The sequence below is a fragment of the Sturnira hondurensis genome, unplaced genomic scaffold, assembly GCF_014824575.4.
Source record: "Sturnira hondurensis isolate 20B ecotype Veracruz unplaced genomic scaffold, ASM1482457v3 Scaffold0005309, whole genome shotgun sequence".
NCBI classification, from domain to species: Eukaryota; Metazoa; Chordata; class Mammalia; order Chiroptera; family Phyllostomidae; genus Sturnira; species Sturnira hondurensis.
The window spans coordinates 1144381-1164437 of record NW_028077940.1 but is presented as its reverse complement, the minus strand read 5'-3'; the positions used below and the strand labels follow the sequence as shown (position 1 = coordinate 1164437).

General features: G+C 45.4%; 2 protein-coding genes and 1 long non-coding RNA gene across 9 annotated transcripts in view; 2 read left to right on the top strand and 1 right to left on the bottom strand.

The window, feature by feature from the left end:
• Positions 1-576: 576 nt before the first annotated feature.
• LOC118987630 (uncharacterized) lies at positions 577-1708 on the bottom strand. Its single transcript, XR_005066613.1, has 2 exons — positions 1626-1708; positions 577-1196 (listed from the first exon to the last, which is right to left on the bottom strand). It is a non-coding gene; the product is annotated as an uncharacterized LOC118987630 (long non-coding RNA).
• Positions 1192-15441, top strand: TRIM39 (tripartite motif containing 39). Of its 5 annotated transcripts, XM_037046879.1 has the most exons (8): positions 1671-1831; positions 2186-2269; positions 4016-4475; positions 6005-6100; positions 10643-10873; positions 12068-12090; positions 12622-12737; positions 13453-15441. In XM_037046879.1, the coding sequence occupies exons 3-8, from the start codon at positions 4023-4025 to the stop codon at positions 13998-14000; spliced, it is 1467 nt and encodes a 488-aa protein (XP_036902774.1). In that variant the 5' UTR covers positions 1671-1831; positions 2186-2269; positions 4016-4022; the 3' UTR covers positions 14001-15441. The 5 variants fall into 5 exon arrangements, with proteins under 5 accessions (XP_036902775.1, XP_036902774.1, XP_036902771.1 ...); XM_037046880.1 differs by lacking the exons at positions 1671-1831; positions 2186-2269 and adding an exon at positions 1192-1643; XM_037046876.1 differs by lacking the exon at positions 2186-2269.
• Positions 15442-16254: 813 nt separating this feature from the next.
• Positions 16255-20057, top strand: part of RPP21 (ribonuclease P subunit p21) — a 28886-nt gene continuing 25083 nt past the window's right edge. The window contains exons 1-5 of one of the 3 annotated variants that reach the window (XM_037046883.1): positions 16256-16651; positions 16748-16824; positions 16915-16997; positions 17752-17877; positions 18023-18156. In XM_037046883.1, the coding sequence (XP_036902778.1) occupies positions 16595-16651; positions 16748-16824; positions 16915-16997; positions 17752-17877; positions 18023-18105 (426 nt within the window). In that variant the 5' untranslated portion in view covers positions 16256-16594 and the 3' untranslated portion in view covers positions 18106-18156. Of the gene's footprint in view, positions 16652-16723; positions 16825-16914; positions 16998-17751; positions 17878-18022; positions 18157-20057 lie in introns of those variants that run through there. The other 2 variants (XM_037046882.1, XM_037046884.1) reach the window with 2 other exon arrangements.

Genomic DNA, 20057 nt, shown 5'->3' with positions numbered 1-20057 from the left:
CAGCAGTAAGGAGAAAGGGGGGAGAATGGGGAAAACAGTACAGGGAATAAGCAGCATAAATGGTAGGTACAAAATAGACAGGGGAAAGTTAAGAGTAGTATAGGAAATGGAGAAGCCAAACAACTTACATGTACAACCCATGGACATGAACTAAGGAGGGTGAATGCTGGAGGGAGTTCAGGGCAGAGGGGGGAAAGGGGGAGAAAAAAAATGAGACAACTGTAATAGCATAATCAATAAAATATACTTGAAAAAAGAAGTATGTTTATAAATTTTCATCTCATTATTATAATTCACTTTTGCATATTACTGTGTTGTTTATCCTTGGTGTAAATCAATATTACAATACCTCTCACTCTCCCTCCAAAGCCAGGATAAAGAGGCTGACTACCCAGTCACTCCACCTTAGCACTGATGCGTTTTGTGAACTAGAACAAGTACTGCTGCGACAACCCCTAATGACTCAATAGCAATGGGGGTGGGGGTAGTTAACAAATGTAATTTAATTAATTTTAATCCTTTCCAAACATTGGCTACCGAAAAAAGTGAACAGAAAGTAAAAGAACAGTAAAGAAAAAGTAGACCAACTGTATTTAGCATGTGTGACCAGACATCTTTGTAATTTGAGTATTTTCTGCAAGTAAACAGTTTGTAGCTCCCAGGATGAGAGGCTAAATACCGCATTGTTTGTAAACAGTCTCACAAGTCACACAGGAACACTTTGGGCCACTGACCATTGCCCTGGAAGGGTACACCGAAATTTGCTAATCTCTTTCAGTCAGTATTTTGCATGCCAAGTGTTGGGGTAGAGAAAGCTGGGCAAGCTGCCTTCTGAACCAGCAGGGCCCTACACTCCTAGCCCCAGCTCTTCCGGACGCCCATCGCACCCTCTTTCTCCAAGTCACAGGCCTGAGAAGCTTCCAGCAGCAAGGTCGCTGCAATGCATTGGAGACAACACAAGCACTATCTACTCGTGTGGAGAAGCTCAAGTCACATCCCTAGCCGTGAAAAGAAGGGGCCTGGGTTTGCACGCAGCTTTAGGGCGTTCAAGACACTTGCTGTTACGAGGAGTGACGATCTGAGTATACAAAAGTGAGCAGCAGAATCGCAGTACCAGCTCTCTCGCGGATCCCCCTCCAGCAGAGACGAAGATCATTTCCTCAACGCCTGCCTAGCAGGGATACTGCGAGGAGCACCTGAAACCCAAGGATGCGAGAACTTACTCCCATTAAAGTAAATAGATAACGCTAAAGCAGTCGGAAGTGACGTACCCGGTGAGACCAGCAGGTCAGCCACGTAAGTGGCTGCCACCTCAACTAGCCACTTTCTCCCGGGACTGGCCGGCGGAGGATAACTGTAGCTCAAAGTCCGCCACCCGCCCCGCCTCTACGGCTCCCAGCGTGCTGCTGGGAAGCAGAAGCAAGCCGAGCCCGAGCCCAAACCAGACGGGACAGCCTCGCAGCACGCGCCCGGCGGCGCCGTGCGGGCAATGGGCTTCAGAGCTCAGCCACGCGCATGCGCGGCCCTCACCCAAGTGGAGTCCACGGATCACCTGGACGACCACGCTTCAGCCACCTGCACCTCTGGGTCCTTTCCCGCCCTTCACTCCTGCAGCTCGTTCTCACCTCTGGCCTCTTCTGCAGGTACGGCTAAGCGCTCCCACGGCCGCCCGATGATACCCGGCTCCTACTGACTCGAGCCTCTCGGCGCGGCTTCCGTTTCCGGCGAGTATTGTGTGTCGCGCGGCGGGCGAGGGAGGGGGGAGGAGGAAGGAGGGAGGCAGCGCTCCGGCGGCTCCGCGCCCCGCACTGCCGGACCCGAGGCCGGGAAGGTAGGTGCTGTCTCGCCGCCGAGCCCGGGCCCCGGGGCCTGCCCCCACCGCCCGGCTCCGAACGCCGCGTCCCAGCGCCCCGCCACTGCGCCACCGGCCCGCACGTAACCACAGCTGCCTCCGCCCGCCTCGGGCCCGGGCGGACGTTTTGCCACCCCGCGACGTCAGCGCGTCCGGCGTTGCTTGGCTACCCCGAGTTCCCCTGTCCCGCTGCTGCTCGCCTCCCCGGGTGGAACTCTGACGCCGTCATCGCGGGTCTGGGCTGCTTTGTAGCAGCAGGCACTCCACCTTCACGTCACACTCCTCACCTGGACACGCATCCCTTCCTCTCTGCCAACCTCTCCCTCTCTCCAGTACCCTGCACCTGATCTGACTGTAGAAGATGGAGACGGGGGTGGGATCGAGTCGTGTGGACCACGCTCAGGAGAGGGTCGCAAGGTGGGACCCCGGACAGTGGTAGAAACAAAACGAGAACATGCCTGAAGTTTGCCCTTCTACAGAGATACGAGGAATGGAGGGAAACAAATGACCAACCCAGATGCGCCCGAGGCCTCGCTGTGGCTGTAGCCCCAATCCTTTCCATGCTTCCCAAGATTTTCCCCATTGTTTTCACACCACACTTTGCAAGTCTAGATCCCTAACGCCAGCTCCCTAACTCTGCATACAATCCAACTTGCCCCAGGTGAGGAGGCCATCTAATTTCTAGAAGACTGGGAAAAGGGCCAGGTCACTCACTACTCAAAATTGGGGTTCCATGGGAGGGGAAACATCATCTAATTAAACATTCTCTTCTGGTTGAGGAAACAAATTGAGATCCAAATAAGTTACCACTCCAAATTAAATGCTTCACATGTGCCGTCAATAGGCATACAAGAATAACAATCATTGTTAACCCAGCTCATCATATGGTCGCTTCTCACTCAGCATGTAGACCTACTGAAGTTCTTTCCTTCTATTGGGTTCCTTGGAGGGGAGGGTCAGGATGGACAGAAGGGATCACGGGGATATACAAATCAACCATCTCATGGGTAAAAATTAGGTTTTAAGGATAGAGTAGGGGACCAACTTCTGCTTTCTAAGTCTTTTTTATGCATTCCCAATTCTTTTGAGGCTTCACTTCAGAGAGATTTTGATTGCATCTTTACTTTTCTCTCCCAACCACTCCAAAACCTATTAGCTGGAGGCACTGTACATCTAATGAGTTAGTTATTGATAGCTGTTTCATGAGACTTCATGAGACTGCTGAATATTTCAAATAGACTTTTCAGCCCTCTTTTAAAGAAGTTATTGGCCTGGGCTCAGTAATACACTCTTTAGTATTGTTGCCATGAATTTATCATTTCAGCAGTTTCAAAGGTCCAAATGCACAAGTGGAAATGGGATGTGTGAATCATTTCATTCCAAGAAGAGGACACACTTCCTCTAGGCTAGTCTGATAAAAGGAAGAATAATACCAAAATTTTCCTGAAAAGAGGAGGTTGTTACACTTGCATAACTAATTCCATTGGAAAAAGTGAGAGAACAGTGGCAGAGAATCAGGCCCAGGTTCCAATGGACTGTTGTGATAAAATTATTCTGTAACACTAAACTTTATATAACTAATTTACTAAATCTTAATACTTTGACTTTTATGGCACTCTGCACTGTCCCAAACTCCTTTTTCATCTATTAGAAAAATATGCAAACCTGGGGTGGAAATGGGAGGGAGGTGGGGAGCACTGGGGGGGTGGGGCTGGGATGGGAGTAAAAGACAGAAAACTGTACTTGAACAACAATTAAATTTAAAAGATGCATTATAAAAAACATGCAAAACTAGGGATACATTGATCTAGAACTATTGGTTTTAGGATACAAGTGGAATGAGCCTGGATCAGGAGAAACAGGCAGAGCTAGAGTTGAAGGAAACCTCTGTTTCTAACAAGGAAAAGCAGAGATGAAAGACAAAAGATATTGGTGGTCATATGTCAGTTTGCTGATGAGGAAAAAAAATGTATGGCCAGGAATCACAAGTTTTGGAAATGGAGAAACAAAAGGTTGAATCTAGTGACAGAGAAAATGTAAAATACCAGCATGGAACTGAATCTGGAGTTAGAATTTTACATGTGGGTAAATGTCAGGACAGGGATGCAAAAAACAATTAAACCTCCATCTAACATTTTTGTCTGCCCTCTTCCTATCCCTAAGTTAAATAATGGCAGAGACAAGTCTGTTAGAGGCTGGAGCCTCTGCATCCTCCACAGCTGCAGCTCTGGAGAACTTACAGGTGGAAGCGAGTTGCTCTGTGTGCCTGGAGTATCTGAAGGAGCCTGTTATCATTGAGTGCGGGCATAACTTTTGCAAAGCTTGCATCACCCGCTGGTGGGAGGACCTAGAAAGGGACTTTCCTTGTCCTGTCTGTCGCAAGACCTCCCGCTACCGCAGTCTTCGCCCTAATCGTCAACTAGGCAGTATGGTGGAAATTGCCAAGCAGCTCCAGGCTGTGAAGCGGAAGATCCGGGATGAGAGCCTCTGCCCCCAGCACCATGAGGCCCTCAGCCTCTTCTGCTATGAGGACCAAGAAGCTGTATGTTTGATATGTGCAATTTCCCACACCCACCGGGCCCACAATGTCGCGCCACTGGATGATGCCACACAGGAGTATAAGGTGGGGAACTAGAGTACGTGATGTCAATGTGGGGCATAAGGGAGGAGCACAGAGGTGGGGGGTTCCCTGGGGAGAGCATCATATGAGGGGGGACCCAAAAAACCCGGAATTATTTTCTCCAGGGTGGGCCCCTTGTAGTACAGGCTTCCCCCACTAGGTGAGTGTTCTAGGCACCCATCTTTGTCAGTGTACCAACTGGCATTGTTGTGAGAGGCTGTGTTTGGCTTCAGTGAATTTTTTTTAAGACTGTCAACGCATTTGCGTATTTCATGATGGGTGATTTACGAGCGCACCTGCCCACACCTTATTGAGTTGTTCAGCAGTTTTTGACCAAAAACACCATGATCCCCATGCCCTACCCTTCCTATTCACTGATCTTGCCTCAAGCAACTTTTTTTTTTGTTTCCCCGAATGAAAAAAGTCCTCAAACAGAAACGTTTTGCCAATGTGGAAGAGGTGAAACAAGAAACCGCAGAAGCACTAAAAGACATCAAAATCGACGAGTTCAAAGACTGTTTTGAGCAGTGGAAAAAATGTCTCAATAGGTGTATTGCATCAAATGGAGAGTACTTTGAAGGTGACTGAAGTTTAAACATGTAAGAATAAATACACAATATTTTATAAATAAATTCCGGGTCTTTTTGGGTCCCCCCTTGTAAGCTCCTGAGGACAAGATTGTATCTGTTCCTCATTCTGTAGTCCCCTCAGAGCTGCATGTGCAGGGGATACATAGTACATCTGATTAATTGTACTCAGGCATGAAGAAGAGCAATGGCGAGGAGTACCCCAAAATTTCTCTGACTTTTCTAACACGTTTGAGTATGAGTGGTCTTGGACCATATCGTATTTTGCATCAATAAATGAGACCACATGGAGAAGATCTAAGTGAGGAAGAACTGAAAGGTGGTCTAGTTTCTTTACTCTGTCCCTCTGCGCTTAGTGCCCCTTCTGTTCCCATTGGTATTGGGAGTAACATCATTTCACTTGACTGATCACCACCAGAGGAAGGTGAACCAGTCTTGTTTGCATCTTCCCCAGATAATGAATTACATGGCATCTGGTTTAAATTATTATTGGGACACAGTGTAAATGTTTAAGTAACAGAAACTAGAGAGTTTAATGTCTTAACACTTCATCATGTACTTTGCTTAATTATATTAAAATTTTGGATATAAGATTTAAGGTTTACAGTATAAGTAATTAAGATTTTATTTGCAGATGGTTAGATTTGGGTGGAGATACAAGTCTTAAGAGGGACATAGGGTACAGAAGGTCACTGACAGTTATAGGCAGTTGAGTTAGGAGATGGATAAGGTTGGTGACAGCTGGACCACTGAGATTCAGTGAGAGGAAACTTTTGGTGAGCAAAGAAGGCGATAGGGACAGGCTGGTGGCAGGAAAAGGAACCTATACGAAGTTGATGGTGAGATGGATAGAATGCAAACAGTTTAAAACAAATGGGTTAACATCTGAATGTAGGCTGTGCCAGTCAACCCCAAATGCCACCTTTTCCACTTCCAACCCCTCAGGAAAAACTGCAGAAGTGCCTGGAGCCCCTGGAGCAGAAGCTGCAGGAGATAACCCACTGTAAGTCCTCTGAAGAGAAGAAGCCTGCAGAGCTCAAGGTAAAGGCAGGAGATCCCATTTGGGCTTCACGACAGGAAATGAACCAAACATTAACTACATATTATTTAATCCACCAGTTCTGATTAATTAAAAAAAACACTGTTTTCTCAAAAATGATAGTATTTTCTTAGGTTTGATTGTCATTAAACATTGTACTTAAAATTACTTGTCATGAATTAAGTGTTGAGGAGAAGGATCAAAGAAGTGAAGGACAGACAGAATGTCTTACATCTGGCGAGTTGAGAAAGTTCATGCCTCTTGGTCTCCTTTTCTTTGTATGGCAGGGAAGGAGGCTCTGCTAAGAGTGCAGACATAGGAGTTTCTTAGAGGAACTGAGGGGAGGAGAATTTGGAAGGTTCACTGGGGAGGAAGGAAGAAGGAACTGACCAAGAGTTTCCAGAACTGCCCAATGACATTAGGACCACATTATCTTAAGTAAGCTCAACAATGCCAGGTGATATTCCTAGAATGTTCTTTCCCTCCCCATCCTCTACCTATAGGATCCTATCTGTCCTTTAGGCAGCTTGAAAGCCACTTCCTATGCAGCTTTTCCTGACCCTTCACAAATTAACTCTCTTAATTTTCATATAGTTTTGCATCATTTTCATAGCATTACCATATTTGTAGCATGATGTTCTGGTATCTGTCTTATTTCTTCTATTGAACAGTGAAAAATATTAATAATAATAGTAATAATAACCAATATTTATTGAATTCTGGGCATCAGTTCATTGACTGTTCATGACATTCAAAACTTACAGCATTGTATTAGGTCTTAGGGTTCTGCTCTGACTGGACTTACAAGTTCGGGCTAGATAACGAGAGGCCAGATAACAAAGGGAAGGCAGTCGTAAGGTCATCTTTGGCAAGTGTTGTGGTCCCTGTCTTTGGCAACTTAGATACCTTATAAGGTAGGTGTTATTACCTCCAATTTACACAGGTGGAAACAGAACCTGAATAGTCCAAGTCTAGTTCAAAATCATACAACCAGTTCATGGCAAAACCAGGGATACTAGTTCAGCCCCTGCCCTCCTTGAGCTTACAGTCAAGTAGACAAAATAAATAATAATGCAGCATAAAAAGTATAGTTGCAAGTTCATAAGAAGACAACATAGAAATTGGACTTCATTGAAGGATTCCAGAAGAAATATGAGGTTTTGATATTGAGATTTCGGGCTCACCAGAAATTAAACACATTTGCAAATAGTAGAAACACTAATTATTTACCAATGACATTTCAGCAGAAAGCAAGTGTTATTACCTTAGTTCTTTATACATTTTAACAAAGCAAACATTTGAATTTTTTTAATTCAACTAATTTTTATTGCAAAGGTGAACTTTAAAAAAAGTTCTTTGATCTTTTGGAGGGCTCCCAAGAAACTTAAAAATAGGAAAATGTGTTTCTTCCCAGTCATTAACTTTACTCTTCCTGTTTATCACCTTCTTAAAGGTAAGGACTAGAAAGGGGAATAAAAATGTGTAAAACCCTCAAAATATTTAAACAGAGATGTGGTGTTTTTAAAAATGTCAGTTACCACCAACCTTCCTTTTGTGACCATTTGAATTCTCCCTCCTTGTCACTCATCTCCACCTCCAACCAGACCCAATGCCCTTTTTTAAAAATAATTTGTAATTATTTTTATGTAGATAAAAATACTCTGTATAATTTTACATGGACTGGGTCTGACTCCAAATTTATATTTGGGCTTTCATGTCCAAATATAGTATAATATAATGAAAAGAAAAGTAATTTGTGGCAAAATATGCTGTGTAATATTTGAACATGACTTCTCTGGAAGACACTTACAAATAGAGCTTTATCCTTGTACCTACACATGACATCATCAACAATGTAGCAAATACAAATTCCAACTGAAGTTACTATGAAGTAATGTTGACTCAAATACCACAAGCATCTTAGCTCATGGTAACATAATTTTCAAAATGATAAATAACTTCTGGTAAAGTTTTAAAAAAACCAAAATACAATCTTATTCAGCCATTCCTGAAAAATTCAGATACATTAAAAATGTATAAGAAATACTCTGTGTTTATATATAAAACAGCACCGAAGTTCAGGCCTGTGTTTTTTTTTTTGTTTGTTTTTGTTTTTTTTTTTTTTAATATTTTATTTATTTATCTTTAGAGGGTAAGGAGAGAGGGAGAGAAACATCAATGTATGGTTGCCTTTCATGCATCCCCTGCTGGAGGCTCGCCTGCAGGGAACCAGCCTGCAACCCAGGCATGTACCCTGACTGGGAATTGAACTTCGATCCTCTGGTTCGCAGGCCTGTGCTCAATCCACTGAGCTACACCAGCCAGGAGGCCTGTGTTTTTGAATGGGCAGCAGAACATTAGAAAATGGTGAAGGACAGTTCATCAGGGTCGAACAATGTGTGAGGCAGGATTGTTGCACATACTGGTGGAGTAACTAGCATTTTTTTCCAGGAGTGCCCCCAATCATGGCAAATAAAAAATGCACCACACCCTGTTTCCAAAATACACCTAGAGGGAGGTAAAATACCCTCCTTAAGAACCACTGCCCTACAAATACAGAGTGAAAAAAGAGAAGGAATTATAGGGTTACACGAGGGAAAGCCATCTTGCTTCCTTTTTACCACATTTATGGATCCTAAATTCCACCCATTCATCACCCCTAAACACACACACAGGCTGCTGTGCTTTATGTAAGGGTAGATGTAGTGGAAATGTATTTGGTTTGAATGTGAGCCTGAGAAGACAACAGTGAAATGGGAGCAGTGGCTGCTCTAGCACTGGAGCTGGAGCTAGTCAGCCTCTCTTGGAAACTAGCTTGAAATCCAGAAATAGCAGGCTTATACCACCCATCCTTGCTTTCGGGGCCACTCCTTATTCACGCTCAGCCCTGCCTTTCAGTGCCTGTCTACTTTCTCCTTCCACAGTCCCAGTCTCTGTGTCTCACTTTGCTCCCCTCTTGGGTTGCTTCCTACCCAGCAGTGACATCACACTTGGAGAATCCTCCTTTGGGGAGATCATTTCTTGTTACAGTAGGAGTACAGAAGGAAGATATGTTTGCTGATAACACTCAGAAATAGTTCTGGCTGGTGTTTGAGTCCTATATTATCAAATTTCAGGAGTGTTAGAGGTTCAAGTATATGTTCTGGCTGAGAGAAAGCATGTTTCAAATTTCAAGCAACTCATTTACTAAGAAACTTTGGGCCCTGGTTGATGTGGCCTTGTGGATTGAGCACAGGCCTGCCAACCAAAGGGTCACTGGTTCAATTCCCAGTCAGGGTACAAGCCTGGGTTGCAGCCCAGATCTCCAGTAGGGGGAGTGCAAGAGGCAACCACACACTGGGGAAAAAAAGAAAAGAAAAGAAACTTTAGAACCTGTACCTAGGATGGCAACTGTCAATTCTCTGAAGTGACTTGAAACTGTTTAACAGGTTCAGCCCTGAAATTTACATTTATATTTGTAACAGACCCAGCCCGCAGCCTCAGTGTGTTGTGGATGCAATGAAAAAATTCACACAGACTGCAAAAGTCCTGTGGAGGAAATGGGACGGCATGGCCACTCTGAGTGAGAGAAGGCCCCGACCCCTGCCTGGACCGGCTTTTATTGCTTTCTGGGCACATTACATGGAGGATGGTCCTCATTTACTGTGCACAGGTTTGCTTTAGGTGGTTACCTTTTACAGAAAACAAAGGAGAGTGTATTGCTAATTACATCACAGAAGAAGTAGATTTGCAAATGCAAAGGGAAAAGTGGTTAAACTGGTTACACTTGTCTTTGGAAGGTTTAGCATAGATTTTAGGACGTTACTTTAAAGATATGCAGTAAACATTTTCTGCCTCAATTCAGGGTGAGGGAGTTTTAGCAAAAGCAAGACTCAAAGCAGCCTAGATACAATGCAGGCCTGATTCCCCACCAGAGAACCTATCCATGGGTGTGTGTCCTGTGTGCCGACCTCCTGGTTGGTTTTCCGAATCAGGGGCTGGGCTACATTACCCACACCACGCAGAATGGTCCTGTAGAACAGTCCACTATTAAAATTTTACTGATTCTGATACTTTTGCAGTTGGTTATATGTGGTATTTTCAACATACAAATGATGACAGTCCTAGCTCATCACTTTCTGGTATTTGTACTTTCTTTTTCTTAACAAATTATAATGGCTAGAACTTTATCATCAGACACAGCAGATATTTCTGATAATTGAAATGGTCTGTCATTATATTATTGAGTTCTTATGTCTTGAATTATTTTTACTAAAACATAAAAATACAGCTTTTTAGAAGTTAGTAAAAGAAAATTAAAACTTTTTTAAACATTGGTTTTTATCTCCGCAGTGGTCTTCACTCCCAGGACATCTGTGGGGGTGACAATAGAGATAGAGCTATTCTTTACAGAAAGAAATTGCAATGGAGAGAAACATGAGTGTCCTGTTAAACTGTTTTTAATAACACTGGAATCTGTGTTAATTCATACACATGGCAGGTGGGGAAAGGGACTCTGTCCCCCACTGGTTCTGCTAAACATAGCACCCTCCCTCTTTTCTCAGAGACTAGTGGAGAGTCGCAGACAGCAGATCTTAAAGGAATTTGAAGAGCTTCATAGGCGGCTGGATGAAGAGCAGCAGGTGTTGCTTTCACGGCTAGAGGAGGAGGAACAGGACATTCTACAGCGCCTCAGAGAAAATGCTGCTCACCTTGGAGACAAACGCCGGGACCTGGCCCACTTGGCTGCCGAGGTGGAGGGCAAGTGCTTACAGTCAGGCTTCGAGATGCTTAAGGTTCGACCTTTGCCCCTGCGTAGTCCCTCAGGTCGAGCGCAGTGTAGCTTTGCACAGGCTGTTCTGTCAGCCCGGGATGCTCACTTCTCTGCTTTGCTTCTTTAAACCCAGTTCTTTCTTCTAGACACACTCAAAGCATCTATTTCTACAGAGAGGCTTCTCTGACTTCTCCCAACCCCTTCTAATCATTTCTGTGTTCTTATGTCTTGTCAATAATTATGTGCTTATGCCAAAGAAAAAAATCCACTCTTTTGAAAGGAGGGCAGTCTAGTCTGAATTCATGAAAAAAGCTATGCATTAAAAATTGTGTAAATGCAGTTACCATTATTTTAAGTCCTAGAACTTGATTTACTTACTGCTAAAAAAGAATAGAAACTAGTTTGAAAGACACTTGAAATTATGTATAAAAATATATTGTTTTTGATATGTAAATGCCTCTAAAATGTTTGAAATCATTTGTTCTCTTAAGCAGATGCATGGTGTTAGCAAGGCTGTAGGAAATATGTTTCTTACCTTAGAGATCACACTACCAGCATTTGAATCAGTGAGGTGCTGTTGTACATTGATCTGCATGCTAATGTACTCCTTGGTGTTTATTCTTATGTCCTTTCATGTATGTGTGTTCTGCCTTCCACATTAAACTGGGAAATCCTGGGGGGCAGAGATTTGTCTTCTTTGTCTTCTGGACCCCAAGTATTTGCAAATCAGGATTGGCACATAGTTCTTAATGTTTATTAACCAGTACCAGACAGGGGATGCCAAACAACAGTGGGAAGTATGATCCATTCCTATACCGCTAGTCTGGAACTATCTGTAATGATCCTCAAGGAGACAGGTGTGTGGTTGGCACTTGGGGGACAGAGGGAAGAGCAGACACATCCCTGCACTTGCATTGAGCTCCCAGGGTCCTTGAGGAACAAAGACAAACACAAGAAACCATTTGGAAGTGATGTAAATTTCCAAGCTTCATGATGACCAGAAGTTGTAAGTGGGAATGAGGTTGGGAGAGATGTACTACTCAGATCCCTCTGACACTCTTCTCCTTTCATTGTGACCCTCAGTTTACCCTATTCCTATTTTAGAGATCTAGAACTTTTGGGAGGAGGGGGATCCTTTTTCCTGTAGGAACAGGCAAAAGGATCCCCCTCCTTGACTACCAGCACCAATATTGCTTTCTTTTCTCCTTCCCTCTAGGATGTCAAAAGTACCCTGGAAAAGTAAGTGATTCCTGCATCTCTCTGAGTGAGTTAGGTCTTGGCTTAGAGACTTGGAATACAGTGAGGAGTTGGGGGAATAAGGATGGAAAAGCCAGGCAGCTTCTGGGTAGGATATGGGAAAGGTTTATTACGTCAATGAAGCCAGTTAGAGAGTGATCATAGGGAATAATAGCCCCTTACCTTTTTCCCATTGAGCATCAGGACTTTCTTGTTAAGGAAGATATCAAGGTAACGTAGAACCAGATTCTCCCTGTGCCTGTGTGTGGAATTGTGTCCAAACTAGATGGAAGGAGAAAGGGGTTGGGAGAAGGGAGGGTAATTACCCATTTGCATGAAATATAACAATATCCCCAGAAAGTTCTGAGACTCGTTCTTAAGATAAGGATTTGTCCAAGGGACCATGTGGCTCTCCATAGATTGGCCAAAGAAAGCAATACGCAAGTGTTTGTCCTCAGGTAGGAGGGAGAAAGTGGGAGGATGGAGCTTCCCCTGACCCTGCCCTTTCTTCCCCTATCTCCCTGTCCCTCCTAGATGTGAAAAGGTGAAGACCATGGAGGTGACTTCAGTATCCATACAACTTGAAAAGAACTTCAGCAATTTCCCCCGACAGTACTTTGCCCTAAGGAAAATCCTTAAACAGCTAATTGGTGAGTTGTTCCCAAAAGAAAGGAACAGAGGAAATTCACAGAGAGAAGAAAGTGTTGAGGTCCTACCTCATATGGGCTTCAGTTATCCTATCTGTTGTTTCCCATGCCCATCCCCACACCCACCCCTTCACCTGGCTTTACATCACTCAGAGTCACAGAATCCAACTGAAAAGCCTCAGGTGTCCTCTACTTTTAGGCCCACATTTTCTTAATAGGGATGAGAAAAATTAAATAATTCACCTAAAACTTGTTTGCTCTTGAAAGTGAAAGAGAATGTCAATAATTTATTCACAGAAAATAGTCATAAACCTAAACAGTCATTTAGGACTATCCCTAAACTCTGATGGTGTCTTCTCTGTATCCTTTTCTCTGTATATTTTCCATTCTTGCCCTTGTACCGTGCCTAGTGCTTCTCTGCAGTGAGATGATGATGTCAGGGACCATGGAGGGAAGACCAGGCATAAGGAGCCTAAATCACTAACCCTTGCAAAATCGAGAGCACATTATTTGCTTATTTTAGGGCTGGGGTGAAATGTGAAGCCGGTGTTTCTTCCCCTCCCTCAAGTGACACCATGGATTGAGAAAGCTAACCAAACCACTGCATTTTGGGGACCCCTAAAAGAGCAGGCTCTAAAAGGCAGGCTGGAAGAGTGAGGCAGGGGTGTTGAGCTATTCCCATCCTCATCTAGCTCCCCACTCTGGCTTCTCCCGCCAGCGGATGTGACCCTGGACCCTGAGACTGCTCATCCTAACCTAGTTCTGTCGGAAGATCGTAAGAGCGTCAAGTTTGTGGAGACAAGACTCCGGGATCTACCTGACACACCACGACGTTTCACCTTCTATCCTTGTGTCCTGGCTACTGAGGGTTTCACCTCAGGTCGACACTACTGGGAAGTAGAGGTGGGAGACAAGACCCACTGGGCAGTGGGTGTGTGCCGGGATTCTGTGAGCCGGAAGGGCGAGCTGACCCCACTACCTGAGACTGGCTACTGGCGGGTGCGACTGTGGAATGGGGACAAATATGCAGCCACCACCACGCCTTTTACTCCTTTGCACATCAAGGTGAAACCCAAGCGGGTGGGCATATTCCTAGACTATGAGGCCGGCACACTGTCTTTTTACAATGTCACAGACCGCTCTCATATCTACACCTTCACTGATACTTTTACTGAGAAACTGTGGCCCCTCTTCTACCCGGGCATCCGGGCTGGAAGGAAGAATGCTGCACCACTTACCATAAGGCCCCCAACAGACTGGGAGTGACAGGTAGGGACATGGGAATAACTGGAATGAGGCAGGACCAAGAGCAATGGGCCTTCTTTCCTGTGACCTGCTGGAATGTCTTCATGTCTGCCTGGTTCCAGTCCTGGACCATCTGGGAGAGACACCTTGGTTTCTAGAATGGTTTATGTGGAGGAGTAGGTAGGACTGGTCTAGGATGAGAGCACAGCTACGTCTCCTCCCTAACTGAGTGAGGAGCTAGTTCCCAGGGGATCATCTTCCCTGAAGTTCATCAGGTTTTCTGTTACACAGGACAGGTTGGGAAGGAAGGAGAGGCTTTTCCATAAACAAAAAAATCTCTGGGAGAGTCTGACATGCTCAAACCAGAGGAGGAAACAGGACCCCCTATATGTCGGGGGTTCTTTAATCCAGAATAGTTGTGTTTCTTGAGGAAGAGTACAGAGGTGTGTATACCTCTAGATTGAAGTGAAAATGAATGACAGTTGCTTTCACGGGTCTAGAAGTTGAGTTTTTCCAAGAGCAGAGATTGGGCATCAAAAATTTAGAAAAAAGGTTAGGGAAGGCGGCTAAAGGAGCAAATTCCTAGAGACTAATGAAGTGGAGAGGATTTCTTTGGTCTTCTATGCCCAGCGTGAGGTTGCCATTATCAGTAGATTGGCCAGAGGAGAAGGTGAGAATGAAGAAGAGGAGGACCTAGGTCCCTATCTCAGTCTTCAGAAATGGCTTATTGCCTGCCTCCTTATAGTTGATTGTCTCCAAGAAGTCAGACACCTTCCTCTTCAGGGGTGAGGTGCCAGAGATCCTGTAAGACAGTCTATCCTTTAACTGCTTTCCCAGGGGAACTTGGAAAGGAGAGAGTCAGGTATTAGAGAAAGAGAAACAGATTTCTATCCAAAGCTCTGGCCTTAAAGAATGTTACTAGTTAGTCCCAAGTTGTTAGCCTTATTACCTGGCTAAGGTGTCCAAGCCAGAAACGGAGAAAGGAAATGGAGTGGTCCTAACTCTGAGGACAGAGTAGAAGAGGGTGGCGTGCATAAGGAAGGGCGAGACGGACGACTTCCTTGTGCCTGTGTGCATCTGGCCTGGAACTGGTGTTCACAGGAGCCAGTCTTTTGCTTGTTTGCTGCCATCCTTCACCATTCGCCATTTCCTCTATCGGAGAATGTAAATCATTTAATGTTAGGCCAAAATAAACAATCTCTAGGGTACATATGTCGTCAAAAAAGGTAAAGTAATACATGCCAAACCAAACTAAAATGACTTGGACTATCTGCTGCTTGGGTAATGGGGTTCACAGAAGGTTGGGATAAGAAACTGCAGCTTAGGACATTTCAGTTCCTCCCACCACCTCAACAGGACTCTGTTCAGACTCTCCTCTTACCTTTGTGCCTTGACTGTGGTTCTTTGTGGCAAGATGCTTTGGTTGGTAAAACAATATGGAACAAAGGATCCACTGAAGTGATCTCTGTGTTGTGTGGTAATTTGACGACTGTTTCTCTTGATGTATAAGAATCACTGTTAAAAATGCATGTTCCTGGGCTCACCCTTAGTGTTGCTCAAGGTCTGTGGTCTACCTACATTTTAAGCATACTTCTTTCATTTGATTCTGGGGATACTTGTGAAACTCACCCCTGAAAAGGTTTCAGACATTTCTTCTGAGCTGGAGTCCTGGTCCCCTACCCAGCTTGATGGGGTTTGAGAGGGGAGAAGGACCTCACCCTCCCCTGATGTAAACTGCCCTCTTCCTGTCTCAGGGTTCATTCATGTTCTGCTCCTCCAGCTCATATATCTCTACTCTGATCTCAGGAATTGGTGGCCCTTAACTATGAAGCAGAGGCAAATGGGATGTCAAAAAGAACAAATGGGACACAGAAAGGTCAGAGGGAGGGATTGTGATCCATGTCTGTCTGTGTTGGGGGTGGGGTATAGTTTCAGGGGCAGGAGATACTGTTGTCAGGTTTCTGTGTCCCAGTACCTATGACTATGAGTTAGTGAGGATCACCTGCTCTGTGTTTAGGACTGCATAACAGGAAATGTGTTTGTTTGGTTAGTGGAAAAGAGCTGTGTTCTCTGAGGGCCTGGAGCCCTCTTCCTTCACTCCACCCCACTCATGACCTTTTTGAATTTCACTCCCTCTGACACCAGTGATTTTTTTAAATGTGTAACTGCTGTTCCTTCTACCTGTAGATCTGCCAGATATTCACCTTTGGCTGCAGAGAGTAGGGCAGAAGGTCTGTCTGGGTATAAATTGCACAGAACCATCTCCCCACCCTAGCTGCCAAAGGACCTGTCTTCTGTCCTGAAGATGTATAGTAGTTTGAGATCCTCTCCTATTCTACTAGCCTCTCCAGTCTTTACCTAGTATAATTGATCATGGGCTCCAGTCTACCTAATATAACGGATCGTGGGCTTGAATAAGACTAGAAAGGGAGCTAGAACTCATACATGGACCCTGGCTTAGAAACAGATGGATCTGTAAGGCCGCAAGGTGGCGCCAGAGTAAGGACCAGAGCGGAGCGCCTTCCCAGGAGGCATTGCGCTGTTGCTGGTGTCTGTCCGTCTCAGGGGTGGGGCCTGCAGGCCTTCGGTCTAGGGCTCTCTCGTTGCTTGCCTGAATGGCGGGGCCAGTGAAGGACCGTGAGGCTTTCCAGAGGCTCAGCTTCCTGTACCAGGTGAGTCCGCGAAGGGGGAGCTTAGGGAGGGCCCTGGTGCCGCCAGTTGCTGAGTGATCACCCCTCCCCTAGGCCGCCCACTGCGTACTCTCACAGGACCCCGAGAACCAGGCACTGGCGAGGTTCTATTGCCGCACAGAGAGGACCATCGCCAGGAGGCTCGTCTTGAGGCGGTGAGACGCACAGAGCACGGCCCGGCTGGGGTGGGGGGGGGGAGAGAACGCAAGGGCCGATGTGCAGACCACCTTCCCCTCCTCCCGCAGGGACCCCTCGGTGAAGAGGACAGTCTGTCGAGGCTGCTTTTCCCTCCTCCTCCCAGGCGTGACCTGCACACAGCGCCAGAGACGTGAGTGCGCATATCGGGGTGGGTTAAGTAGGGAGCGCTGGAGGGCAAGTGACTCTTCCTCGCTTTGGATGGATGTTTGCTGTGGGGTTCGCAGGAGCAGGAGTCGACTTTGTCCCACTCTTGAATTAAGTTGTTAACTCCCCCGATGTTGCCAGGTGAGGCAACCTCGCCCGTGTGTAAGAATAGATGTTATTTGGCATCGTGGAGGACAATTCATTGCCATTCATGCAACAAATATTTTTTTCCAAGGTGTGCCAAGCATTGTAATTGATTCATTTTTCTCATTGAAGGTGTAGTGTGATGGGACAGGCTAAGATAACAACAAAATAGTGTAGAAAAATGCTTTAATTTGGGGAGTAAAATGCTGTTACTTATGCCAGTGGTGGTGAAATTCATGATAAGAAGAGATAGTAGCAGATGGAAATTCTAGCCTTGTGTGTTGACCTTAAGATGAGAGGTTGTGGTGCTGTGAAGAAAATGAGAGTTTAGGAGGCTGGAGTGTGAAGTGCATACAACATGAAGCTGGAAAAGGAAATGGCAGGTCTTGTAGAATCTTGTAAAGGAGTTTGGACTTCTTAAAAGAGTACCAAGAAACTGATAGTTTATGCAGGGATCTCACACTATCAAATTTGCATTCAAAGTAGGGGAGAGGTGGGATTCCTACCAGCAAACAGTGGAGACAAAACTGGGTGTAGGACACCTTTACTTCTCCTAAACCAAGGCACTCTGTTCCATTTTCCCTCTTTCATACCAGGCTGCAGGGGACAGCGCTGGACAGTACAGACCTGCCTAACATGCCAGCGCAGCCAACGGTTCCTCAATGATCCTGGGCATGTGCTCTGGGGAGACCAGCCTGAGGCCCATGTAGGGAGCCAGGCAGGTAAGAAGTGGACAAAAATGTGGGATATGCCAGGCAGATAGGGATGATGGGGGACAGAGGGCTGAAGAGGACACATAGATGAGTTCTGGGTTGACATGAGAGGTGTCACAACCTTAGAAAACTTTAACTCTGCTCATCTGTCCAGATTCCAAACCACCACAGTCCCTGCCAAACACAGGCCACCTTACTGAGGAGAAAGTGCAGCCTCAGAGTTCCAATAACCAGTGATGGATTCACCTTATCTTCCAAATAAATAAAGTTTAATTCTGTTCCACTTTGGAGAGTCTGTAAGTATTTCAACTCTTAATTTCATTTTCTTCTGTTTCTGTCTGTATTCTCTGTCACCAGCTAATTTCTCCTCTGTCTTTATCATCCTCCTACTCCCACCATTCAGAGAGATCCAATCTCCATAGACAACTTGGCCCCACTGAGCAACTCACATATCCAGGATCCTTGTGCCCCTTCACACCTGCTTCTCAGTGCAGGACCATGAACGGAACCGGGCCTAGGATTGTCTGTGAAGGAGCTGAGCCTGCTTAGGGCGTTCCATATTTAGGACATTCCTGACTAAAGAGCTGGACAGACTGCTGTTTTTAAATGAGGGGGAAATTTTGTGTGGGGAGGACTTAAGATCCTCTCAGTCCCCTCAAGATTGTCTTTTCCAATCTGTGGGTTTTCTTTAAAATTCTAATAAGGGAAACTATATAAACCCAACTAACAAGGTCAAAGATGGTATCAAAAGGACACTGGCAAACATTATTCAAGTAGGCTCCATAAGTATACCCTCAAGGTTTTCTTGAGAATTAGTAAACAACAAAAATCATATTTTTCAGCATTCCTGGAGTTGCTAGGTGCCAACTGATCAGTTTACCACAAAAATATACAAACAAAATTTATTATTTCCAGAATGCAGTATTCTTCCCATTCTCTTATAAATCCTGTGTTTCACTTACTGCTGCATTAAAATCAACAACTTCATCAAAACTCTATAATGTTGTGGCTTAAATCAACAGTGATTTATTAGGCTGTCTAAGGGCTTGGCTGGGTGGTTCTTCTGTTCCAAACAGCACCACCTGGTATAACTCCACTGCATGCGGAGTCCAAGCAGGTGTGGCCCCATGTCATGGAACATCTTCAAGCTCTCACGCAGGTGCTGTAACCAGGGGGAGTTGCCTCCCTGTCAAGTCTTGGGTGGAAGTCCCTTCCATCCTCCTGGCTCAAAGCATGGCTACAGCTATTTAACATATCTATGCAACCAGTTAAAGGTTATAGATATGTTAAGTGACCATGCCAGAGGTTAGCTGCAAAGCTATTGCTGTACAAAACAGCCCTACATGTTCCTGCTTCATGTGTCCCTTCTCCCAACTCACACCTGTGGGGTGGGGTGGGAGGGCAGATGAAGACATCCTATATATTTTTCTAATATTTCCAGGACATCTGGAGGTCTGGACCTCATTCCAAATTCCTATTTGGGGCCTCCCTCTTGGCTGCACCCTGTTACATGGGGGCAGGGTGGTGGTGCTCCAATGCTGCCTGTAGCTGTCCACTGTGTGCACTGACCTGAGTTTCTCATGCCAAGGTCATCCTCCACCTATGTTTTGTCTGAGGCTGTTGGGAACCACCCTACCTGATTTCAGAAGCTGTAACCCCCCATGGCTAAGGCTGAGTAAGCGAGCTTCGGACCATAAGCCACTAAGGAGACAAAGCTTATTTCCCTGGCAGGGGTGCTGCTTCTGCTCCTTTTTCTTCACCCTGCCTGACCCCCAGTGCTTGATTGGTTAGCCAGTGATGGGTAAGATTACTCAAGGGAGGAATGACCCAAGACAGGCATGATCACAGGAGACCCCAGAGAAGGACTTGAGGGGCTATAGCAAAAGGGAGCGCCAGACCCTTACCCCTCGGCTTTGACATAGCCTGAGTCCTCATTCTGTCTGCAAGAAGTCCCCTAATCTCTTGGCTGCCTTACTTCCCCTGCTTGACTTAAGCCTGAAACAATGACATAGGGTGGTGCAGCCCTGTGCTGGAAAGGGCCAGTTCCCTGGGTGATCAGGCCTAAGAAAGAATATATAAAATCCTGTGAAACCTGCTTTGTTTAGAATGCTCTCAATTAAATGATAAGGTTCTAAGCAGAAAATGACTTTGTTTCACAAAGTTTTGTAGCATTTTAGCTAACAGATCCT

What these genes read in the sequence shown, in the direction of transcription:
- TRIM39 (XM_037046880.1), top strand. Translation starts at nt 4,023, where the DNA reads ATGGCAGAGACAAGTCTGTTAGAGGCTGGAGCCTCTGCATCCTCCACA. An exon ending in GTCAAAAGTACCCTGGAAAA is followed by an intron (nt 12,091 to 12,621) that starts GTAAGTGATTCC and finishes TGTCCCTCCTAG; the next exon opens with ATGTGAAAAGGTGAAGACCA. An exon ending in AATCCTTAAACAGCTAATTG is followed by an intron (nt 12,738 to 13,452) that starts GTGAGTTGTTCC and finishes TTCTCCCGCCAG; the next exon opens with CGGATGTGACCCTGGACCCT.